The sequence below is a fragment of the Dicentrarchus labrax genome, unplaced genomic scaffold, assembly GCF_905237075.1.
Source record: "Dicentrarchus labrax unplaced genomic scaffold, dlabrax2021, whole genome shotgun sequence".
NCBI classification, from domain to species: Eukaryota; Metazoa; Chordata; class Actinopteri; family Moronidae; genus Dicentrarchus; species Dicentrarchus labrax.
The window spans coordinates 17,172,794-17,199,001 of record NW_026136706.1 but is presented as its reverse complement, the minus strand read 5'-3'; the positions used below and the strand labels follow the sequence as shown (position 1 = coordinate 17,199,001).

General features: G+C 39.9%; 2 protein-coding genes across 4 annotated transcripts; both read right to left on the bottom strand.

The window, feature by feature from the left end:
- Window positions 1–269: 269 nt before the first annotated feature.
- On the bottom strand, window positions 270–2,842 carry rab9a (RAB9A, member RAS oncogene family). Its single transcript, XM_051402709.1, has 3 exons — window positions 2,624–2,842; window positions 2,161–2,280; window positions 270–2,015 (listed from the first exon to the last, which is right to left on the bottom strand). The coding sequence occupies exon 3, from the start codon at window positions 1,970–1,972 to the stop codon at window positions 1,364–1,366; it is 609 nt and encodes a 202-aa protein (XP_051258669.1). The 5' UTR covers window positions 1,973–2,015; window positions 2,161–2,280; window positions 2,624–2,842; the 3' UTR covers window positions 270–1,363.
- An 836-nt stretch (window positions 2,843–3,678) lies between these two features.
- Window positions 3,679–12,354, bottom strand: egfl6 (EGF-like-domain, multiple 6). Of its 3 annotated transcripts, XM_051402705.1 has the most exons (13): window positions 11,969–12,354; window positions 10,505–10,611; window positions 10,051–10,143; window positions 9,703–9,822; window positions 9,468–9,587; window positions 7,982–8,116; window positions 7,776–7,898; window positions 7,292–7,354; window positions 6,639–6,887; window positions 5,059–5,133; window positions 4,873–4,968; window positions 4,528–4,790; window positions 3,679–4,312 (listed from the first exon to the last, which is right to left on the bottom strand). In XM_051402705.1, exons 1-13 carry the CDS (start codon window positions 12,040–12,042, stop codon window positions 4,205–4,207), a joined length of 1,626 nt encoding a protein of 541 aa, XP_051258665.1. In that variant the 5' UTR covers window positions 12,043–12,354; the 3' UTR covers window positions 3,679–4,204. The 3 variants fall into 3 exon arrangements, with proteins under 3 accessions (XP_051258665.1, XP_051258666.1, XP_051258668.1); XM_051402706.1 differs by lacking the exon at window positions 7,292–7,354 and having other exon boundaries at window positions 11,969–12,353; XM_051402708.1 differs by lacking the exons at window positions 7,292–7,354; window positions 7,776–7,898 and having other exon boundaries at window positions 11,969–12,352.
- Window positions 12,355–26,208: the final 13,854 nt, after the last annotated feature.

Below are 26,208 nucleotides of genomic sequence, written 5' to 3'. Positions count from 1 at the left end.
CTTGCAGGGAGAGGGTTGTGGGTATAGTTATTGTTGATATATGTTGATTATAAACATTAGACATAATTTAACTTATTCCAAAAGTGCTGGTGAGATAATAATAATTAAAAAAACATTTAAATTAATAGACACAATCTTGTTCCCTAACATGGTGACGTACTTTGTTATCAACTGACTTAGGCATCATAACATTGCAGTGGTTAGAAAGCACAGCAGTTCAGTTCAAACCTTAGGATAATATGTTTTCAGCCTATAAAAACAAGCCAAGAGACCATTCTCAGGGGTTTTATTTATCGTTTGGCATACCAGTAGTACAACTTTGAATATAAATGAAATCTGAATGAGAAACAGTTAAGGTAAATGGTTCACCATTTCAAATATTAAGCTGTGGGGACTTTCCAAGTATAAAAAAATGTTAATAGAGTGCTTTAAAGATCAAAATCATCTAAAACAATAAAACCAATAATTAAAAAAAAAAAAAAAAAGTTGATTCAATCATGGCTGCTATATCATTACACCTCAAGGAAATATCGATTCAGTGATTTATAAGGTAAAAACAGTTTAAAAAATACAAACGTTTCCAGAAACTTAAATACACCATATGCCATGCATGTTATCTTTGCTTTAATATTTATCTTCTGTTAGGGATATTGTACCCCAGTGCTTCCAGCACGTAGCCATAATCTATTCACAATGCAGAATGTGCACAAACAAGAACTAAAGGTGCAATAATCACAACAAGCCTCAAGTTGTTAGTTACGCAAAGTAGTGCCACAGCTACTTCATAATTCTCAGAAATAAGGTTATTGGGCTGTATAAATTAATTAATTATGCAGTTATCTTGTGAATAAAAACATATAGGCCATCACTGCATTATTACATTAGGGAGTGAAGTTCAGAAACCCTTTGATAATCACACTCCAAGGTAGTACACATCTACACACATATGTTAAGAGTCACAGAATGAAACATTTATCCATTTGAGAGGAAATTTAACTTTTCAACTTGCTGCTTCTGTTCTATTAGCACATATTTTTAGTTACTCACAGGTGGTCCTTTACCAACACAATACAGTTTCTCTGTCTGTTGCCCACCAGAGCCTTTTGAACAATGGCAGACTGACTGAGAGATTTGGTTATTTCATGTTTATTTGTAATTAGACGGGGGTCAATTTAGTGTTTCCTATCTTTCTCTTCAAACAGAAGTCCAGCTATTAGCATGATCAAGCCTTCAACAGTATGACAAATCATAAAGCGAGTAGCCTCATTTGTTTAAATAAGATGTCAATACAGCAGTGTGCACCTACAGCCTCATCACATGACAGGCATAACAGCAAATGAATGTTAGTGATAACTCCTGGATGTTATGAACAGCAAGTGGCAGCAGAGCGAGGCTTTCTGTGGAGCTTGACTGTGTCTGTGGGGATGAGGTGGTCCGTTCTTTCATCCAATGCCAACACTCTGCGCACTGCCTCCTCAAAGGCCACCGCTACATTGGTGGCATCCTTGGCACTGGTCTCATAATAGGGGAAGTCGCCGTTCTCCTGGCACCATTGCCGAGCCTCCTCAGCTGACACCTGCCTCTCCGTCACGTCCAGTTTGTTGCCCAAGACTACGAACGGGAACTTCTCTGGCTCCTTGACATCTGCGTAGTAGATGAACTCCTTCTTCCAGTTGCCCAAGTTGAGAAAACTCTGGCTGTCGTCTACACTGAAGGTGAGCAAGCAGCAGTCAGAGCCACGATAGAAAGGAGTCCTCAGGCTGCGGAAGCGCTCCTGGCCAGCAGTGTCCCAGATCTGTAGGGTAACCTGGTGGCCATCTACCTCCAGTTCCTTGTTGAGGAACTCCACGCCAATGGTGTGGAAAAGGTGTGCGTCGAACTTGTTGGTGACATAACGATTCATGAGGGAGCTTTTTCCTACACCACCATCACCCAGCAGAATCACTTTCAGTAGGGATGTCTTTGTTGTCATGGCTATTCACTCCCGTTCGACCACTTTATAATTGAGAATTTACCTATTGAAGAGATGAAATGTGCAAAATATATTATTATTGTCTGTACAGCACCATAATCAGTTTGAAAGCCAGTATTGTAACGAAGAACCAGTTCACATTTAACAGCAGAGACAACTTATTGTTGGATGTTTTGTTTCTGTCTCACCCCTGGTTGATTTTGGCCTCCTCCACTTGTCCAGATCATGTGCTGTAGACCCTGGGCCGTGGTCACATGCTCATATGTTTAATGTTGATGTGAGCAGCCATGTAGGTAACGTTCAACCAACTGTAACATAATGACATGCAATCAATTTCCTGATAAACATTTGACAGCAGTTATTGTGGAGAAACCCCATTACAGTAAAGCATATTCTGCGACCATATGTTCAATACACTGTGCTTAAGCTAACAATCTATAAAGATATAGCTTGTAAAACATAACGTGCACAATATTTAAACGAATAGCTGTAACATGCAAGCAGAGACAGTCTGAATTGTGGGTTATCAGCTAGCTAAAGTGAGCTAACATGAAAAAGAAAAACAAGGGAGCACAGCTGGAGTTAGGTTAATGAAACACACTCAATTCGCTAGCTCAGGTTTACTTACAGCCACGATTGCTAGTAACCTACCTTACACTTTTAGACCAGGCCGCTGCGGAATGAACGAGGAATAAAAACACGAAATAAGTGGTGTGATATTGTGTCTGACAGCTCCTCGGCTCTTTGGACTGGCTCGAGATAACGTCAGGTCACACCGTTTCCTGGTCAACTCCAAAGGCTCGGCGCTAACGCAGCTAGCTGCTAACGAGCTAACGATACATGGACAGACTCGGATCATGTGATGTCACCAGACAGCAGCCAGCGAGCGACGAGGTACCGTCTCAGACCCTTACAATTATATATTACTTATAAATACAATATTATACAGACTGTAGATTATACGAGTCTTATTGCAAAAAAAAAAAAAAAATAACCCCTTTTAATAATTACTTTTAAACCCAGGGAGAGTTGTATTGGTCGACTTGTATAGAGATATTTATTTGTATTGTTCCTGCACGGCCACCAGAGAGAGACATTTAGCTGTTATCTGCTAGTTTGACCTAGCATCCCAAACTGCATAAAATCCACTCAACACCGAAAAAACTCTGGATGCTACTTGTTGCATTGTGACCAGATTTGTCCTGAGATGTCTAGTTAACAATACCAAAATGTACAAATACTCAAAACGTTATAAAAAAAAGTAAGTAGCTCCGTTTTTTAAAAATGTTTTTTGTCATTGTTTCAGTAGCTGTCTCATAGGTTGTTAGACAAAACAGTTCTCTCTTTCCCCTTTCTTGATATTAGATATCTATATTAACATGAAAGCATACTTTCTCATTCAAGTTGGGTGTTATTGACTACCACAACTATTTTCTGTAATAAAATACCAGCTCAGGCATTCATAAAATGCATGGTTCATTTGTGGTTGCATGTCTTAAGTCAGCAAATTGAATTCCCTAAAATTATCCCCATGCTTTCTCATATTACCTTGGATTTTTTTCCGCCTTGTAATACTATCTTAGGATGCTGCCACATTCCCTCCCATTATCACAGTCTGTGTGATTTCTGTTTGTAGAAAGCAAGATTATAGGCACCCAGGTATACAATCATACAATATGTGGGCATAAAAAAAATGTTAGATAGAGTTAGAAAAAAAAAACAGATTTAATGCAGTAGTACAGTATAATATGAAAGCACAATGTACAGCAGATATGCACCGATAATTTTTATCATTTAAACTAACCAGCCTTCAAATAAAGATATTCATGTAAGATTGAATTTCTGATATAATTCACCTAAGAATTCACATTACATGTCATTGATTATTTTCAATTAACTTCAGCAATATCACATACACAACAAATGACTAAGCACAATACTGTTAAACCTAACTAACAGGCAAAGTTAACATTTCCACGTATTCCTGAGATCTGAGTTATCTGTAGCGTATCACGATAAAGAGAATGTAGCAGGATGTATTGACGTAGCAGCATGGTGATAAAATGAACATGCTTGCACTGGCTGTACGTAAACTTCCTTTGAGATCATTGTGTCTGGATGTCCTGAGGCTTACCCAAATTTTGAATCACCATAATACGGACAGGAAACAGGAATCTTTGACATGTGTCAGTTAGAGCAAATTTTCAAATTGTAAATCTGCCGTGGAGATTCTTAAAAGATGGGGCTGACATCCTCTTGACAGGGCCCTGAGGTCAGCACAACATTGTCTAGCCCAATCTCTCCTCCAACACCTTTCCCACGCTGAGCTTCGAAGACAATCTGAAAGAGAGTCAGTGCTACCATTTCAGACTGTGAACCAAATTAATTTAACATTTTGGACACTAAAATAGTCACATAAGCACTACATAAACTTATAATGCAACAAGTGCTGTTTAACCTCCTGGTATTACAGGTATTAATATTTTTTGCAGTTTGTCTGATAGTTGACAACCATCTATCCATACGATGTCTTATAAAACGAGAAAATGACTCACAGATTCTGGTGCCTCCTCTTTCCAGGCCACAGTGAGGAGCTCCGTCTGCCAGCCCTGGTCTCTGCTTCGGCTCTGCTCCCATACAGGGTAAGCATTGTTATCCAGCAGCACCCTGAGGGTTCCCACATTTGGGCCCACCACACGGTAGTCAAAGGTGAGGCAGAAGCTGCCCTGCTGGGCCCGGTCACTGAGGAGCAACTTCAGCTTGGCTATATCCTCCTGCTCCCCTATGAGTCCACTCATGGCCATGTAGTATGCAGCACCTGGACGAGTTTATAGCACTTATAAGTGAATGCATGAACCTTGTAAAACCCTGTAAAAAATATATATTAATAGTTCTGTTACCATCGTTGTGGTAGGCTACGCTCCAGTCTATGTCATCAGCCTTGTCTTGGACCCACTCGCAAGCCCCCTGATCAAAGTTGCAATCCATGATAAACTCTAGAAGGTAAAATGATTGGAGCACATTAGCAAATTACTAACATAAACAGTCATTATATAACAATGGCACATAAACACATATTTGATTACCTTCCTGAACTGGTGTTATTTGGATTTCTTTGACTTCTTTGGTTGGGCCGAACACTGCTTCAAAGTCCTCTGATACTGTGTGTAGAGATTAGAGGAAAAAGATCAGTGTCAATTTATGAATTTTCAACTAAATAGACACCCTCTTGCCAGTTTATTGCATAGACCTAGCTTAAACTATTGCAGCCCTTTGCAACAGTCTTGCAGTAAATCTTATTTTCAACAAAAACTGAGGCTAGGATTTATTGCAGGACTGTTGTGTTAGACTGCATTAGTTTTAGCAAGGTGTATTATATTTCAGCCAAATGTGATCATCTGTAAATGAGTAAAAGCAGACACAACTGCATCACAATCTCATAAAATATTTTCCTTAAATATTGCCTCATAAAGAAATTACAAAGAAAATGTTTTCTATGAATTCCTCTAAAAGTATGTGATCTTAAAAAAAACATTCCAAATTTATGCAAAGTGATTTTCCAAGATGAAACAAAAGCCAGAAAGGGTCTTTTAACCAACAGGTGTAGACCTGCCCTGCTGTCAGTCATGTCTTCAGATGGATCTACAACTTCAGGATCCAACCCCCCAAGTATTTTAAAGCTCTTGTAGCAACCCAGTGACAGCTGGGGTTATTGAACCTGCTCAGCCAGAGTGGGCTAGTGTTAGAGAGGTCTAGAGTGCTGATGACAGACTTTCCTTCTAGGAGTCAAGTCTGTTTGCACGACAGCTGTTTTGGGGAAAACATAATAAAAGGCTTGGAGGCTTCGTAACCTCCCTCCCCTCCTCGCCCTCCTCCCAGGAGATGGGAAGCAGGCCCAGGATGAGTTGTATCCCAAGGCTCTCACATGCCGACAGAGTAAAATTCCTCCCCGGAGGTGATGGATGTCTTGGGGCCTGTCTCCTCTTGCTGTCTGGAGTTCTTACACAGACTCAGGTGTTTCCATAAAGATCAAGAATAGTGGTGAAAGGTAACCTCATTTGTGGGGGTTCTCAGCGAGGTGCATACCACTGCATGACCACACTGCCCACTCTTCGCTTTTTATCTGATGAAAGTGTGCATTTGTTGCCGGAATGTAAACGTATACACACGTGTGAATGTACTAGAAGCCATTGTGTCTCATAATCAATAGATTGATCTTGTTTTAGCCTGCGTTTTAGAAAATGTCCGATTAGAGTTGACAGGGTCTTGGGTTACTGACCATATTTTTTACAATGCTAAAGGACAAGAAAGTTAGAATGCTTGAAGTTCTTTATGAAAATAATCAGCATAACTGGGGCGACTCTGACTAATAATGTTATTCAATAAAAAAAATAGCTACATTTAATCCCAACCAAAACCTTCCAAAACCTTCCAAGAGTTGGTCTTGGAGGGGCTCTCTGATCAAGATCTTAGTCCTGACCTGCTATTTTATACTTATTTCAGCTGCCTACTGAAAAATCGATAATTGTATTCAGATGCTGTGTGGAGCAAAACCTCTGTAGAAACAGAGAGTTTGTTTAGTCTGTGAATGGTTAATACATCGTGGACCACCCAGACTGCCAGAAACAGAGTTACTGCAAGGGAGCCAAACGAAAAGGACGCTTACTGAAAACATCTCCCCTCGGATTGAGCTGGTTGTCTTCCTCTTCCTCCTCCTCCTCTTCTTCCTCAGGAAATTCGTCTTCCTGTCTCACCTCAGTCTGAGGGCCTACATAGACCTCTCCATCATAGTCAAAAGGCTGCTGGCGGATCCTAGGGGGCGGCGTCGCAACCGGTTCAGGAATCACATTTTTGATGTCCTCCTTGTTCAACTTCCCTCCCAGAATCCTGGGCCTCACTTGGGAGTCTGGGATGGCTGCAGACAGGAAAGAGGGATCAGATTAGACATGTGGAACCGCAATCACGAATGGGAGATGCTGTGTTTTTACCAGGTTTCCGACATGTTTGTTGTTTGTTGTCATATATTTTGCAGCTGCTGTTCTTGTTCTTCTCCATGCAGCTGAAGCACAACAGTGACATTCATTGCACATACCTTAAGCATTTTTTTTTATCACATTCTGTATATGAAGGGTCATGCTGAGGGTTTCCAGGTCTCATATCAAGCTGTGTGTGCTGTGGACATACAACATTTCCAGCCACAAGCAAGGGAAAGAGTTTGAGGAGGTGTTTGAAGAAGTAGGCAAGACGAGGGAATGAATGGGGTTGCAGGGCAAGAGAGCGAACAGCGGAAGCAGAGTCTTGGATTCCACACAATCTCACCATTAAGGAAATCATCTGCACTGCCTTTGTCTCCATCCCACGACCTCTGATAAAATGGCTTGACTACGAAAAAATAAAGGCATCTTCATACACGCTTCACCTGTTATTATCTGGGCCTGGTTCAAAGAGTACAACACAACCTGTCTTTTTCCTTCTTCCTCTTCAGATGGCTGGCTACAATACAACATCATATTTACACAGGTGTGTTTTTCAATCTCTCTCTTACTAACATCTGTTAAGAAGAGTGCAGTCTGAAAGCAGGAAACTAGCCTTGGCAGGACTGTTTGCTGATGTTTAAAGAGTCCAAGTGAAATATGTGGCCGTAAAACTGCTCCTGACTTGGGAAAAGGCCTGAGATTTTTTTTAGAAATGTTTTAAAATCAATTGCAAATGGCTTTATTTAGAAGTTTTATTACATATCAAAAGGCATCCCTAAAACTCCTAACTTAATTCATAATTCTGTGTAGCAGTTCTTGGATCTCACCAGAGCATTCAAAGCCATTGCCTCTGAAGCCAGACTTGCACCTGCACTTGTAGGATCCTGGAGTGTTCAGACAGTCAGCATGGTGGCTGCACTTGTTGGTGCCAGATGCACACTCATTAAGGTCTGAAATTGGAAGAAGCCTATTTGTACCTTTAGGACCAGAATTGATCACAAATGTTTCCCCGTGGTAAACTTGAATACCTTACCTACACAGTCATATTTGCCGTCAACATATTTCAGATCGAAGCCCTCCTGGCACTTGCAGTAGTAGCTGCCAAAGGTGTTCACACATTGTCTGTTGTATGGGCAGAGGTTCTTTCCAGTTACACATTCATCGATATCTGAAGGGAAATAAAAAGGGAAAAATTGAAGGACCTATGATTTTATATTTATGATGTTTTAGTCATTTAGTAAAAAATGCAAGCACAGTTGTACCCAGTAGAAAACCTTATAAAAGAACAAAGGAGGCACCCCAAGAGAACATAGAGAACCATTAAACAATACACATTACATTGAGCAATATTGAGAAAATCACAGTTTTTATTCTTTGCCTTCTAATAACTGATAACAATTTTCCCAGTATGGGTTTAGACAACCGTGTGCTTCCCCTCATTCACATGGAGTCATCAGTAGCTCATTTTCATCTGTCAGCAGGGAGCTAAACCGTCTCTGGTGTACTGAGTGCATTAGACTGTCCTGGTGACCATGATCCCCCACTAGCCATCGCTGCTAATTTGTGTTTAATGGGGCGCCTGGCCATGCTGGAAGCAGTGCTTCCACTGTGCGTGGTAACTGAGCTATTGATATTGTTATGGATGTAATGAACTATGAGGAAATGTGCACAACGTGTTTTTTTAAGCTGATAGTACCATTTGTAATGTTTTTGAATGGGACACAGTGCCAGATGGTTGGTTGTCAGCCTAAAGAGAGAATCATTTAATAAATGTACCTTTGAATTTTCATTCAGTCGTTTCATTATGTTATTTTACTTATATCTTACAACCGGTATGCATGTTTTAACATGTTTCTAATCATGGTCAGCAATTTAAAGTCTGGGCCTGCAGCCAGGTCTATCTTATGTAGTACCGACTGAGATTTTGCTACATTATGTTTAGCTCGTTTGTACTTGGAATTATTAGAATCTACTTTCATGGATACAGTAGAAATGCTTCTGTCTCATGAGGGGTTCATTATTTGTCTGTAGGACAACTGGGGGAAAAATTACTTTTTGGTACATTTTCACAGTAAAAGTGTATTTCTGCTGTACCTCTATATATGTGTTGGATTCATAGTCATCCTGAATTTTAATGCTCCAGAGCTATTATATTACTTCCCTGTATGATCAGTATGTCAGATTGGCTCTGTCACAGCTCAGGCATTTTTGTGGACAGAAATATAACTTAATTGCACCCATCTGATTTACAAGCCAAGCATACAAAAGCCACATAATAGAATGATTACCGAATTGTTCCACCAAGCAAAAACTCCCATTCCATGAGACGGAAACAAAGCGAGGTCAATAGTTTTTCAGTGTATTTAGAGAAGAATTGTTGCTCCATCTGATTTTTCACTCTCCTTACATCTTTCTTCGAGTTGTCTCATATGGTACGGTATTTCTAGCATTACTCTATGGTAAAAAAATAAGGAATTACTATGTTTATGATGTATTACTGTGTGAGTGTGGTTGCTCACCTACGCAGGTCCTCTCATCTTGCCCAAGTTGCAGCCCGGCAGATGGGCAGAGGCAGCGAATCTCCCCTTGAACTTCCTCACAGCCATATTGACAGTGGGCAAGAGAACATGTCCTGGAATCTACATGCATGAACACAAACACACAAAAACACACATTTATAAATAAATATGCGAACACTGAAACTTTGATTTTCTTTATGTATCCACTTATAGATTGTAGCATGGCATTACTCACTGGCACAAGATCCATCAGGCATCAAGGTGTAACCATTGAGACAGTAACACTTGTAGCTTCCATAGCTGTTCATGCAGCGATGCTCACAGGGACGAGGTTTGAGGCCACACTCATTCAGATCTGGAAAGAAGAGTCACCCTCATTTTTTTCAAACACCTTCTTTTCTAAAACCTAAAACCTTTTCTTTAACTGAAATGCTTTTTCTTGAAACACAAGAGAGAAAGATTTGCTTGAAGTAAAACAACTAAAATTAGCAAGTAAAGTGAGTTATCGGCTGGAAATTAGATTATGCTGTACCCAGTTTGACCCATGTTTTCCAGACCCTCTTCACCGACCCCGAATACCCACCTTGATTACACGTCTTTCCGGTGTATCCTGGGAAACACTTGCATTTGTTGGGGCCAACACAGTCTCCGTGCTTGCAGCCGTGCTCACATAGAGCTGGTAGAACATTTAACAAAGAGAAAATAGCACCAGAAATATCAGTGGTTTGAAAATGATGGATTATAGTAAAACCACACATTTCTATTATGCAAAGTAAGGTATTTCAATCTAGACAGTCATTTCCTCTACATTGTCTGGGTTAAGACCTCTCATGGATAAGAATAACAATTGTTGGGGCAATTGTATTTCTTAAAATATGTATTTTGCTCATTCAAAAAACATTATGTGTGAATCGGAAGTGTCACCTTTTGGTGGATGTAAATTAATAAAACATACATGTAAGAAGTATCCTTCATTTTAATATATATATATATATATATTACAAACCAGTCTTTGAATCAGTCTGGACTGTTCTTACCCTCACACTGTCCTTTACTGTTTTTCTTCCAGCCATAGCAACACTCCAGTCTCCTGCCATAGCGACACACACCCGCTTGGTTTCCAGTAAGGACTTGTCGGTAGTGCCTTTGTAGAACAAGAGAGGAGTAGAGGGTAAGATGTGTAGTTCCACTGCCTTAGCAACATTTGTAGCCCACCCTGGTTAAGTCATGATATACCAGTAACAAATTTGGCCTTTAAGCAACATTTTATCGCAATAACAACAATGAAACACTAATGACAAGTTTAGGTTATTACAAATTCAAATATTCGATTGAAGAAATGATCCCATGTCATTCACTGTCTCACTAAGCAGTCCCAACTGAAGTTTTTCAGCCATTCTTTCTTTCTAATTTTTGTCCCAATGGTAGTTGTGTGAAGAAAACAAGCTAAATAAAGTGTCCCTCACAGGCTCGCTTAGTGATAAAAGTGGAGCTCCCTGTGGAGCAACAGCCAGCTGACAGGATGTAGGTTACAGATGCAGAAAAACACACTAATCAGACACTTCCTGCATTGCTCATTGATACCTTATGCACAACCATATGTCCCTCTTTACTCTACCTTGATCTTCACCTGACTCTAATTTCTGGAGTCAGATGAGAACCTGCTATAAAGTTATTCTCAGTTGCAGTCTGCATTGCATTAAAAATAACTTGCAGTACATATAGATTACATTGCGTGTGTGTATTTTTAACCTGTAAATTAAATTAACAGGTTAGGTTCATGTCAGAATCACACGCCACAGAATCTTACAGCATCATCATCTCTAACCTATCTATCTTTTAGTGCTCAGTGCCAACTCTAATATCGCAGATGTTTTGGTGTCACAGAGGTAGCATCCTATAAGCAGCCTTGGCTCCATTGGGACTGGAGGAATCTGAGACTTGATCGAAATTAACCAGAATAGCCCACAAGAGAGGGGCTCCTAAGTGTGACAGGTGCTCTTCATTTAATAACAGTTGCTGTGCCACATTTAGCTGACCCACTGTCAAAGCTCTCATAGTCCTGTGCTAGCAGGGGAAGCAGTGCGTACATACCATCTAAAACAACAGTTTTCCCAGTAAAGATTTAAAGCACATAATTCAGTTCAAAATAGGGGGGTTCATGTTACTCATTAAGCTCCTCTTAAAATAAAAGTGGAGGAACTAGCAGTTAAAATGCCAGTAATCCCTTTTTTTGGCCACAGGAAGTGGGCCAAATTGTATATCAGCCAATGCTGCTGGAGACACCTTTGGTTTATTATTGGTGCCAGTGCATTTCAGAGTCACTGCAATGTAAAAAAAACTTTATTATATATAGAAATCTATCTGATATTATCCTGGAAGGTCTTTTTAGTTCTTGAATTAGTAAATATCCAAGTAAAACTTCCACCTGCTGCAGGTCTCAGTACAAACGCATAGTGCGACATCAAACGCTCAAACGTTGCTACAGTTCATTGACTTACCTATGAGCGTCTGCACTCCCAGAGGAGATGTGGAGCAGGAGAAAAAGAGCACTGACAACGGTGAACGGCTGCATGTCTGTGACCGTGAGCAGCCGGAGAGCTTTGTTTCCCACGGGGCTGACTTTGGTTGCTGTGAGTTCCAACTATTCCTCCTGGGGGGCTTACGCTCTTTAAAATGCTTAGACAGGAATGGGGTCTTGGTTACACAAGGCACGCCAGATTTCATGTATTTCCAGAGCTCAAAGTCAAAGTCTTCACCGGGGGAAGAAAGAAATCTCTCTCTCACTCTTCAGTGCTGCACCTACACTCTATGTATTATAATTTGCTTCCTCTTCTTCTTCTGTGAAATTCCAAAGGTGGGTTGACACTGAAATGACACTGCACAGTGAGGGATAGGTTGTGACTTTTGGTGGTAGGAGTGTGTTTGTAAGGGGGGTGGGGATTAAGTTTAGGGGGTTCTCCTCTCTTCACTGAAACCCTATACAAGACCACATACAAGTCTTCCTGTGGATCACCAGAAGGAAAAATCATACTCCTGCACAGATGCATTGTATATTGATCTTATTTTGTGTATTCTCTTGGATATCATGAGCGTTACATGCATTTGTTGCAACCGTGGTCTGTCCGTGCTGTATTATTTTGTGAGGTGGGGTGGGGGTAATTAGCTTTATCGGCTAATTGTGGAACTCAGACATGCATAGGCCTGTCATTAGCAGCTCCAGTACTCTTTGATGTCTTTCTCACAGGTAGCACATAAAGCTTTGCTCTCTCACACATGCTCACTCCAAGTTCAGCCATAAAAACATTTAATGAGTGTTCACAGCTCAGTCAGCTCAAACATCTGGTCCTGATCTTCCAGAGGTAATTTTTGGACTGAATTCATTTACATATGTGCATGTCTGTCCACTGCTGCATTGTCCAAAGAGGCTCAAACTGACTCTTTGAAAACTGTAATGGAAATAGCTTTCAGATGATTGTTTTCAACAATACAAGTCTGTGCTTATTTTGTCAGACATTCAGTACTGATGTCAGACAGCAGAAATGTTTCAATGTTGTATTTCATTTTGTTTGTACATTGTGATTCACTCCAGGCACTCCCATTGTTGCTCCCATTTATTGCAAAAATAATACACATTTGAGTTTCACAAACATTCGTTAACAGAGCGGGCCATACACTACAGCAATTAAGATGAATTTGAACTCAAATTGCTAAATCCGCATGCAGCAGTTCCTAAATGCTTATCCAGGAGGTCGCTTTCGAGGTGGAAGTTTGGTTGCTGGGAAGCAAGCAGAGGTTGCCACAAATATGCAGTGCTAAGTACTGGTGTTGGCAGAAAGTATGTAATATCTCTTTATAAGGGAGCAAATATTCCATCAAACCCCACGGACAGTGCCAATTAGCATGACATTTAGTTCACCATAGCTTAACAGGATAGTTTAGTACTCATAACCGCAATCTAAGTAGTTTTACTTTCTTAGGCATAAACATACTACCCTTGGAGAGCTCAGTTGTCTATGTGGACCACCTAGTTGTTTGAGGGTGTTTTAAGCATCACTTTTGTGTTTAACTACAAATGTGGTCGATAATGGTTGGATGAGTGTGCACTTTGAGAAATGAATAGGAATATTACTTTAGTGCTTTGGGAAGAAAACCTTTAGGAAGCATTGTAGGGGAGAACATTCACCAGATTACATGTCAACAGCTTTCTAAAACTTTCATTGCATTTTTTGAAGAGAACACGAGTGATGTTCTTCTCCAATGAAATATATGGCAGTAACAGTACACTGAATTCTTCCTTGAAATGGTCAACCAAGGTTGACTTTGGTTTGCAGTAAAAATGATGGAACGTGATACATTGATAATCTAAGGAATGAAATAAGAGCTGTATTCTCACAAACAAAGGCTTGTTGTGTTGTTTTCTGTACAGTGTCAGGCTCTAGCCTGTGTTATTGCATTAAACAAAAAGTCTTTGTTTGAGTACAGTACAGGGCGTGACATTATGTACAGCAACGGCTTTCTAACATCATATATAGTACTTTCTATCATCATTAACTTGTAACTTATAACTTTCATTTGACTCTTGAAATCTTTACCACCTCTGGAAATTCTAAAACGGCTCCCGTGGATATGAATAACGCACACACATACAAGCGCACATTTCCCTTGTGTGTCCCATTTCTAGTCTGCAACTTGACTCTATGTGACATCTCAAGCATGCAGGTCAGTCGTGTTTCCTTGGTGCTGCTATGTTGGGTGGTGGGTGAACCTGATGAAGCCATTATTCTCACAACAACAGCACCATCTTCTGTCCAGGAGAAAGCCCTGGAATTTAGACCCTTTGCTCCAACTGGTTTATTTCTGTGCAGTTTAATGGCTTTTGGGCCAGTTTAGTTAGCAAGGGTGAACTAAATATGTGTGTAAATACATGAAATATGTGAATCATTATACTTAGAAATACACAAGGATTGTTTCATTTGTGGTTGTTATGAAGCATTCCATGCTGCTGGTTGTACAGTATGTATCTAAAAATAAAAATGTCAGCCCTGACATGAAGCTTTTGTTACTGCTCAAAATAAAAAGAAATGTTTCAAGTATGTATAGTTTACCATTTAGTATTAGTGTAGTATAACTTGAGAGTCTTCTTTGCATGTGTAATTAAATTCTCCCCCTGAAGAACCACAGAGAAGAGTGTCTTTATTTTTTATTTAATTCAGTTTTTTGCCAGGAGGGGGAGATATAGTTCAGCCGAGATGTAGACAAAAAGCCATGTGTTGCTAAATACTATGACTGTAATCTACATGTAATTGAATTTCATCTTCATAATGGCAAAATCCAGCTGTTCTATCACCTGGATTGCAGATGTGTTTTAACAAAGCAGGTCTGGCTCATGATGATTTTGGTTTAATATGTTCTGCATGAGTCTGAACAGGAATCTCAGCTGTTTGTGAGTGGAATTTTACCAGTGGTTGTGATTTATTGTGTGCTGGGTCTCTTTTCTCTCACCAGAGGTCCCTGTCAGTCTGCACATATTTTGTGTTGACTGACGTAAGCAGCACCATGTCCTGAATGGGAGTACAGGTTGAGGCACATTATAAAGAGATGTGGTTATTGATGCCTGAGCGGTCTACTTTGCAGTTTCCTGTAGCTATTAACATGGAGAAACATGAACAGTAAAGCGTTAGTTTCAGATGGCTTTACTCACCCTTGACCTTTTTCATGTATTGACTTAGATATATAAGATATATATACTCTAGTTTCTTTCTTTCCTTATGTTTTAAAACCAGCTGCAAGTAGTGCAGCACTTTGTTGTTGAGACACTTTCAGGAAGTGTGCCTCCCCACTTCCTGGCATTCACTCAGGCCAATGCTTTCCTCTCACTTAAATCAACTTGCAGACATGAGTCGATATAAAGTTATAATTTGTTAATGCGGCTGATACTGGGATAAGCAGACTCCAGTAAACCCATTTTACCTTTAGCTCTCCTGCAAGGTGCATGCTCATTTTTAAAGAAATCAGTGGCCAGCCCCTACGTGGGCACACGTATTCATCCACTCAGAGGCCCTCACTGTGGCCCCTGGCACAATGAGCCAGGCTTTTACTATAAAAGGAGAGACAAGGCTATTGAGAAGTTATTTTGAAAGTGATGTGTGTACACAACCACATCCTGCCCTGAGTGGGAGATGAAATGAGCAACGAATGCACTGCAAAGAACACTCACTGCTGTGAAAATGGGCCACTGCTCATTAAAGATATTATGGTGCACTATTAGAGGTAATGTATTTAAAAAACTTTAAACACTGCTTTCTAGATTTAAGATTATGTATCAGTCTATTTTTAAAACCCTGTGTGTAAGAACCATTGGTGCACTTTCATTTAAATTTGACAAACAATTGACAAGAAATGGGCAATCTTGCAAAGCTTTAATCTAAAATAAGACATTTTCTCTTCCATTGTGGTGAGCTCTTTATAAAAACACTAGAACCTGATCAATTGTGTGTTACTCTAGAAAGATCTGTGCAACAGTGCAGAGAAAGAGGTGTGACTTCCCCCAACAACAATAGATGTAACCTTGAGAAATCTTTTTGACTGGGTGTGTCCACCTCTGACTGGGGAATCCTTCATGCCCAACTGAAACAAGTGATTACAAAGTTACATTATTTGATTACTACAACGATACACAACGTGATTTGCTGTATGAATAGTGGAAAGGAAACACATTAAAACCTGAGACCGGTGCCACATGGTAGCTAATGACAGAAAAAAAAAAAAACCCTTATACAGGGCCACTTTCTGATATTATTTGTATTTCCCACATTTGATACGTTTTTGCTTTTAGTTGGCATTTTATGGTTTTGGCCTTTACGTGACCCAACACAAAACCTCCTGTAATTCATAAGTCCAGGTGCTACTCCTGGAACATCTGCTGCCCACAGATTACACAATGACAGGCTGTCACTAAGTGAGTTTGAACCCAGCACAAACAGAGAGACAGACCTTGGGGGATTCAGGCTGTCTGCAAGATCACACGGACACTTTTGCCCTTCCACATGACGGGTGTGACAGGCTAAACGCAGGCTTCGGCCTCTGCTGGACGCCTCCCATTCTCCTCTCATTAATAATGCAGCAGTAGACACAGTTTGGCCATGCTGTGAGGGTGGCTTGATGGGGAAGCACCAGACATCTCAAGAGGGTTAATGTGTGGCTCACCATTATTTATTAATAGGCTTGCCTGGTCAGAGACATTACAGTAGCCTATTAAATCTGTCAGTCTCAAATAAAGCTCGTATCTGCTGCAGAGCTGACGATATAGCTAAACAGACACAACATTGAGCTTAGAACTGCAGATTTCAATTGTGAAGGAATTGCGGTGTGAATGCTGATTTAAAAAGTTGAATAACACCAATAAAAGATGTGGTATATTTTAAGGTTTGTTAAAAAGCTGACACTAAATGAATTTCTTGTATAAATGTCATAATGTATGAAATATGTGGAACATTATGAGGTTTGAATGGATTTGTCAATGAGTAGATACAAGTTGAAAAGAGTATGAATAGTTGGAAAAGTGAGAAAGGGATGCAGGTGTATAAAATATAGTGTAAGCTGGGAGATAAACTGCATTGCTGGCTTAACTTTTATGAAGAAGCTGATGCAGTATGAACAGTTCTCATTATGTTTGAAAGATGTGGAGTTTCTGGCTATGAATAAGTAGATAAGGCTTAAAAAATGTCTCTAAAAGCAAAAATGTTCCACCCATTATTTTAAACATGGAAAATTGATGTTTGAATTAAATTCCTATGTTGATGAATGTGAAAGGAGTTTATGTCGCAAAGAACGCAGTGGACAGTGTTTGATGCACGGAAGAACATACTTGTGAATTCATAGCAACTACATCAGTTACTTTGCTAGAGTTGTACCACAGTCCTCTTGTATCAGAGAAGGAGTCTTTGTCTGCTGCATTAATGCTGACTTGTCAACAATCTAAGTGATGAATTAACCCATTTTCTTATGATTCATTCTCCCCGGTGGATTTGGACTAGACCTCACACGCCATTAAACAACATCACATATACTGTTTACATATTTTTTAAAGATGTTGCAGTATATGTTTTGACTTCCATTTCTTCAAATCTATGGTTAGTTAATGGAGAACTTCCCCTTCCTACCACATGGCCATAGCTCAAACCATGTCCCTTTCAAACAGCCTTTCATTAACCTCCTTTTTAGATGAGGTTAAGATTTCCATGATTTCCAAACAAATCTTACAACATGACCATTATGTTTGTATTCTACCGGTGGTGGTACACATGCTGACAGTTTGTAGTTAAAGCCATTTGTTCAATTAATTCTAGGAACAATGACAGCCGGATGTTTTTTCTAGGTGTGATCCAAAACATACTATTGCTGCTGTTACCAAAGCTATGATTAAGGTACATGTAATTGTGATAATAAAGCCTCTTGTCACTGTGATACAGATTTGTACTGCATATAATTTTATAATTTGCATTGTTCTTTGATGTCTGCAGGGGTTCTCTTTGCCATTTAACCTTTTTAAACTAGCAAGACCGCACAGGTCAAAGTTCAAAGCTGCCCTTTATTCTTCTTAACTGGGGAGGTGCACGTTGGGTATAATTACAAAACTATGTACTCTAAGAAAAGTCACCTTGGTGCAGTGATCATGTAAACCGCATGCCTAACAGGATAAGACATGCTGCAGTATCACTTTTAACTTTTGACCAAGTGTGTGCACAAGAATTTTAATGTTCCTGCACTATTGTAGGGATTATAGGCTTTTGACAATACATTTAAAAATGTCTGTGCTGTTATTAAAGACTTGTGTGGTTATCAGCACAGTGAAAACAACCAGATTTCATTTCCTGTTCATAGTTAGAATGAGCTTTGTAGATATTGCTGCAGGGACACACAAAAGACAAGGATAAAACTCTAATGAACTGTTTGGGGTTGTATGCAATATATTTTAAACTGTAGTCAACTGTATGTATGTTGGTGTTTAATACACGGCGTATAATTTATTCCCTAACAATTATGCAACACGTAACATTCTGCTCGGTACATAATGTTTTGTATGTTACACCTACATGTTCCTCTGTAGCTGTGCACAGCCTGAAACAGCTTGCCACAAAAGGAAGAGAGAATATATCAGAAATAGCAGAAGTCGGAAGTTACAGTTCAAAAACCAGAAACGGGCTTTGTCTCGACGGCTTCCACAGACCCACTTCAAGCTGTACACACACATACACACACATCTCCCAGTGCTTATCCACATTAATTAAGGGGAGATCAAACCATTCTCAGACCTAATCTGAATGCCACAGCTTTAGTCGCCTTGTTTCACAACAAGCTTTTTAGAATACTGCAAACACGGTTGCAGAACACATCAGATGGGAGGTTTTTATGATACTGTCACAAATGCAAGCATAGCTGCAAGCCTATACAAAGGATCAACACATAAACCCCAGCATTAGGCCAATATTGTTGAGACATGCTGTACGTAGCCAGAACTACTGGAGCACTGATAGCTAAGCACATTCCTCAGACGGTTTTCATCAAGCTGTCTGAATCCACAACCAGGTTTGGTGTGCTGCTGTCAGAAAACATGGTCTTTCAGTTTACCTGCTCTTGATCATTGTGCATAGTAGTTAAAAATTAATTAAAAAAAACAAAAACTAATAACTAAACTTATAATTGAATACAGCCATCTTGCAGGCTTTGCACATACAACACAACAAACAAAAACTAAACAGATGCATGATGCACAATCTGTTGCTTAAAATAGAATTTGTCAGCATCACCGGTTCTCAAAATACACACATAGACCCCTGCCACACACACACACACACACACACACACACACACACACACACACACACACACACACACCCACACAGTTTCACATGTCAAGTATAGTGTGTGCAGCTTTTGGTAAGGTTTACTAACACATTAATCATGCTGCTGAGCCCTTTGTGCAATTTGCACAAAGTGTTCCTTACCACTGCCTGACATTTCAGACAATATATGCTGATGATCACATGACAACCACGTCAGTGAAGTTATGAGTACAATGACAAACAAGTTCCTCTTCTCTTCCCGACTTTCCTACAAACAAGAATCACAAATTCAGCAATGAGAAATCAGGTCAACAAAATGTTATATTTGATTTAGACACTGTCAGGCTAGATATGCTGCCAGTCTGCCAGCACAGTTCATTTACCAGTTCTGCTTCTACAGTATGGCACTGCAGCTTCTTAACCACTTCCTGTTAGAAACCTTTGAAAGTGGGTTCACAACCAAGCTTCTGTAGCATTCAGCAACTTGCACAAGGTGAGCTATAAAGAAGATTTAACAGTCTGGCAATGATAACGACACTGGTGTTGACAACATCGGTGTACTAAGGAGTGAAACTAATCTTTTCTTTTTCTTTTTTTTGCTATGTTAATGGATATTGGACCATCAAGTACTAACACAAGTACTTTGAAAAGCTACAAATGGCCCATTATAAATCCTCATTATATATAATCTCAGAGAGATGCAAGTCGTGTGCAGTCAGCAGCCATACTGTAAGTTCGGGAAATATCAGTGTGACTGCGCAAGTGGGGAGGAGGAGAAGTTGACAAATTGTGGAGCTCTGAGGATTTGTCAAGAGCATTATTCTGCTCTGGTGTGATGATGTATACAAGACAATACAAGACAACATCATTAGTGGAGCTTTGCTTCTTTGTGTCCAATAACAGCAATCATCGCAATGATGTGTCAAAGCCCTGTCCCATAATTCACAGGAAATATTTCCAAAAAACATTCATGTGATTACTAAGAAAATATGTCACAGAAAAAACAAATCAAATGCTTTCTTCAGGGAGATTGAGATCTGACTTAGCATTTGGCATTCTGGTCACCGCTTTAAAGTCAACTTCAGTCTGTACTCTGGACAGATAGAGCCACTTAATATTTCCTCTTTTCCTGCAGTGCATATGACCCTCAGGCTGAACATGTGACTGTGAGCATCATCCACATAAACTAGTGTGGTAAACAAAGGGTCAAAAAAAGACATCACCAAAGAGACAGCTGCACTAGATAAAAGCTGTAAAATAGCAAAAAAAGTCCTGCTTCCTTCTCTTACTTCATCTGCCTATTGCCTTAATAATTGTGTGTCCCTGTAGAGGTCACGTTCATTCATTTATATAGGGCTGTGCGGCCCACATTACCAAGTTAAAGGGCCACTTACTCAGTGTCTGAGACAGAAGGACAAGGCCTGAGGTTTCTGCATATACACCTCAGTGTTTGGATTTTCCAGTTTTACCTTTCAAACACATTTGATTTCTCTCAGCTTTAACTGATGTTGAGACAAAGATTAAGCATGCATATTTTATCATTGTACTGATTTTTATCTGCATACACATACATGGATCAGTCACTTTCCTGAAGAATGTGTCACTTTAAGGCTCATCACAAGAGTCTACTCATCTCGAAATATCTCGTGCCACTCTTGGCTGTAAATGTCAGATATTAGAGAGTAGAGTATGTGCTTTTTCTCTGTTTCTGCCCAACAACCTAAACCACTCACTTCCAGTGCTTCTATCACGATTATTGCCACAGATCCCCATCTCCTCCTTTAAAAACATGCACACTGACTTCTCACTTCACACTTATTCCTCTCACTTCCTGTCTCTTTATCGCACATAATCGTCGTTACCTTGCTAGCTTAAACCCTGTCCTTGTTCTCGATATTCTGCGTGTGTGACATAGATTGTGGTGCTGAGGTTATAGCATGTAGCACTGTGGAGTCTTCTTGCTCATACACATATACTGTATATACTGCAAATACGGTATATGAGGCCATTGGGGCTGAAAAGGGGGGCATTTGGGTTGCCAGGCTCACAGCTGGTGAGCTAGTGAGCTCACCAGGGTGACTCTTGCTGCTGAAAGGTTGCATGCACATGTCACATTGAATCATGCTACACTGCATCTCCGTCAGCGCTCTCGGGTCACATCTGCCTAGCTAATCAGTTTGCAGAAATCTAGTCCGGCAAAACCAAAGCTCGTTCTTCTTGGAATACGGTTGCTTTTGTGTAACTAAGATTTTCTTTTCTCTTGAAATGTTCTGAAATAAGAAATGAGTACGTGTGGATAATTTAGGCATGGTGTTTTGTTCCAGTATTACATACCTGGTTGTGTAGAGAAAGATTTGGACATTTACACCACAATTAAAAAAAACAGTTCAATAAATAGATAAAGTTAAAGTTAAAGATACGTTTTTTATCTTTTTTTGAGGTTTTTTTTATTTGCACATTTCTAAAATTCCGGCTACTTGCCTGGTTAGTTTCACAAGTTTGACTTTTTCCTCTTTTTCAGTTCAGTTTGTCTGTTTGTTCTTTCCGCCAGGCGTAATGGCAGTCACGTTAGTGTAGGCAGATTCTCTTGTTGGCATTTTCACTTTGAAACTGATATTTTAACGTCACTGGTGTTTTGGAATTTAATCTTTCTCCATATAGTCTACTCTGGTTTACGCAGGTCATGAGACCTGCGTATGATGTCCCCTTCATTCCACTCATGCATACATGCTGGTCACAGCTTGCCCTGCACTCCCTGTTCCCCAGACACACCCTGTGGAGATCTGCACTCTACTCAGTACCCTTTTCCAGTTGTCGTATGGTTTTCAAGACTGCTTCTGTCAGTGATTCTGCAGTTTTCGTGTCCAGTACACATGTGGCAAAAGCAGATTGCCAGACTGCTTTTACAGTTGACATACATTTCAAAATGGTTTTCTGATCGAGTGTCTGTGATTGTGAAGGAGATACATCTTAGATTAAACGTTTCTCAGCAGGGTATTTACATTATTTTGTCTGCCTCCTCTGTATTGTTTACATCTGATTCTGTTCTTTGAGAAAACAACCTCCGTCTGGTGCTCTTTAACTATTATGAGAATTTGTGGTGAGGTTTTATATTTCACCATTTTGTGGTGCATCCAGTCTTTCCTCAATCTGCTTTATCTTCTTCTACTTTAGTCAGGGAGTACTGTTTCACGTGTACTGTTTCGCATTACTGTGTAATTCTGTAAGACTGATAAATTCAAGGTGCATTCTCTACTTATTAGAGGTTTACAGCTCATTACCCTAACTAAAGGTTAACAGCCCTTTAGAGTATAAGAAACAGGTCAGGCAACTCCGTCTTTATATTTACTCTGCCTTTGTTGTTTCTCTATTTACAAGGTTTCAACTAGTTTCACTGGATTTTAAACAGCTACATAGCTTGCAGAGATTCCTCTTAAAATCTTCACACAGATAAATACTTGCATATCTCTGTAAGTGATCAGTTCGTCAGCCAGATAGATAAATGTCTTCCCTCTGCCACAAATAAAGCAAGTAGTAACAAGTCTAAGCACAAGGCACGTTTCTGGGAGTTTCCTTGTCACACATAGCAACCATTATGGTGTCTCACTGGATTGGCCGGCTCACACCCACAGCTTTTGTGTCTACCTATCACACAATAGCTGCGCTGCTTTTTCCCACCGTGGGTATGATAAAGAAGACAAAGATGAATTGTCCTCTCCTTGGTGCACTCAGAGTTAAGAACATAAAGATATTGAACCTCCCTACACAGATGAATGAACATTTTTGTCCCAGCTCCAGCTACACACCTATGATTGATGGTAAAAATGGAGTAAACTTTAAATACATTGACAGATTTTATTAACACCATGAATCCATATAATGATATAATTGATAATAGTATTTGTACTAGTTCTGTACTATGACTGAGCTATGTTCATAATAATGTTAGATATATTTTTACAGTTGATAGCATCACATAACGTTCCTCTTCACAGAATGTATCTATGAATATTTATGATTATTCAGTTATTCTGCTATTCTTATTCTTATTCTGTGCCAGTGAACACAACAGATAACTAGACACACCCATTTGGTGTCATTAGGATTTGTTGGATGTAGTTTAATTATTTATATCATGTCGGTTACAGTCTTAGGAAACAACCCAACCCCCCACATATATATAACAAAATAAGTTATGGAATACTTGAAGATTAATGTGAGCTTTTCCTTTTCCATATAAAATGATAAACATGGCTTAAATAAGCATAGCTTCTGAAAAACCTCATTTTCCTGTCACACATTTAGCAGGAAGTCCAAAACATTTTACATCTCTTAAAGAATTCCGGAAATGTTTTTGTCTTTTAATTGGTGGCATAGACAACAGTAAACTGCTGGCTGGCTGTAATGCGCATGCTGGGGCTTTAATTTAGTCACAATAATGAATAATGTTCCATTAGAGCACAACATATTGGCAAAGGTATACATTGCTCAACAACCCTTGTGCTGTGCAGCATACCTAAACCCCTAAAAAATGCAGAGACGTGCCTAGACATGAGAAACAGGCTTGGACAGGTAGACAATTTTTCCCAGAATGTGTGGAGATTGTTAAGCATTCTGTTGACCTGCACAGTGTGAAGCAAACCAGTAGAAAACAGGGAATAGGGGAGTGGAGGTTTTCTTGTTTTACTTCCTCAAGCAATCGAAAAAACAGATTAGCCCCCAGCCCTTTATTTTCATAGTTTAATATAGATATAGAATATAACTGTTTCCCACAACGTCTCATCTTAATCGTTAACACACCAGGATAAAACCGTTAGGAAACAGAAGAAGAGTTGAAAAAACCCATCTAGTATTGTGGAGGAGCCTTAATGAACATACATGTACAAACTGTACATAAATCAATATTATGTAGTTAAAGTGATCGATTGTATTTAGAGCTCTGAACAATACTGCAGTCTCTCTGATCAAGTGTCTAAAATCTCCTGTCTGCTACCATGGAAACAGAGCGCAAGAAAGATGCATCGGGCATTCGTGTTTGAGGCTGAACATGGGGAAGGAGCAGAGACACAGAGGTGAGCTTCACCCTGCTGCTGCTGCGAGCAGCTGTGGGATCCTGTCAGTTCCTCTGGCATGTAAAAATAATAACCTGTAGGAACAAGCCTTGTTTTCACCCCTGTAGCGCTTCCTGTCAAACATGAGCTTGCTGCTATTATTAAGTGGTGTTTATTGAATTTTACTGCATTTTGTGTATTATACTGGTTTAAAAAAGTAGAAACAGATTGGTAGTCGGTTAATTTACATCAGTAAAGCAGAATAATATCAATCTCACATTTGCTTATTCTGTAACATCCTGCAAATCACACCACAGATCAATCCACAAGTTATTTCTGCGCCAGCTAAATAACAGCACAATGTGGTTGTTGATATACAGTATAAGCCCCGTTTGGAGAGTAGCATTCCCAGAGTGGTTTCAGTCTCAAAGCGCATTACGTATGTAGCCATAGGCAGTCTCAGAGGCATCTGTGTTCTTCGTCGTGGGCTGCAGTCAGTCCGAGCCACAGCCGGTCCAGAGGGTGCCCGTCACAACACTGGCAGATGGCCTCTTGGTGCCTCAAGCCAAGTTCACCACAATCGGCCCTTAGTGTCATTTCAGTGTCATTTGCATCCCTTTTCATGGGCAGTTATTGGGTCTTGACTGGGAGGATTCATACAATTTCAGTTATTTAGTAAAAACTCAGTATGATACAAATATTTATATTAATCAGCCATAAGGGATCGAGTTTGATCTTTCCAACAAATCTTGCCTTGACGTGTTGTTGGGCAAGATGCTGAACCTTCAGGAACACATTTCACGTTTGTAAGCTTGTCAGGATAAAACTGTCTGAGGCTCAATATATCATTTATCAGTATGACAAAGTGTGGAGAGAGTGTAACAGAGAGATAGCAGTGCATTGTAATGTGTAGTATTGGCTACTGTTTTCCCCAAAGCACACATTGTTATAAGACACTGAGGAGCTGTTGTGTGACCAGATTGCACATAAGGATGGTAGAGGACTTAGAATGGGGAGGGGGGCTGGCATCACTGGTGTGTGTAAGAGTATAAATGTTGTGGCCTTTTGGTGCTCCTTTAAAAGGCAAATTAAAAATAAACATGTCCCTTTTCCCATGCTAAAATTGACTTCAGATTAAATGCAGCCTCATGGGAAAGAGGATGAATGTGGGAGCAGAGCCTATTGTTGTTGTTACAGCACAGATGTTATGGTCTATAGACACATTGCAGTTACGTAATCTCTCTTTCTCTTTCTCTCCACATAGAGAGATAGAGCTGTTGTCCCTGTATCGCAGAATAAGGTGGAAGGGGTTCTCGTTTTTGCTTCCTCTTCTTATAGTTTTTTCTTGGAAACAGCCTCGTCTCTACTTTTCAGCATTTTGTTTTATATAGCTTCAGAGCAAAAATCACTTTAGAAAACCGAGGCTGAACTTCTGTATTTAATAGCTTCAGTTTCACTCAGCAACTAATGCTACAGTCTACTGCTCCTGCCTCTCAGCTCAACAGTTCTGCCACCTGAGTATAGTACGGGGCGTCAGGGGACACCCAGTTGACAGGCATGGGTAATTCTCATTGCAGTCTACCGTAACCTCCCATTAGTGTTATGGTGTTATACTACAGCATGTATTGTAAAGCATTTTTTAATGCTGCAGCTACTGATTAAAGTCTAACTGGACATTGAAAATGTCTATTAATCCATTTCTGAAACTGAAACCAGGGTACACACACACACTAAACCCTAATCCAACACCTGAAGTCCATTTAAAGTGGATGTGACCCATCTTATTAGGCAGGAGAGAGTCTTAAAATTTCACAGTGGGAAGCATCTAGAGCTTCAGTGGTG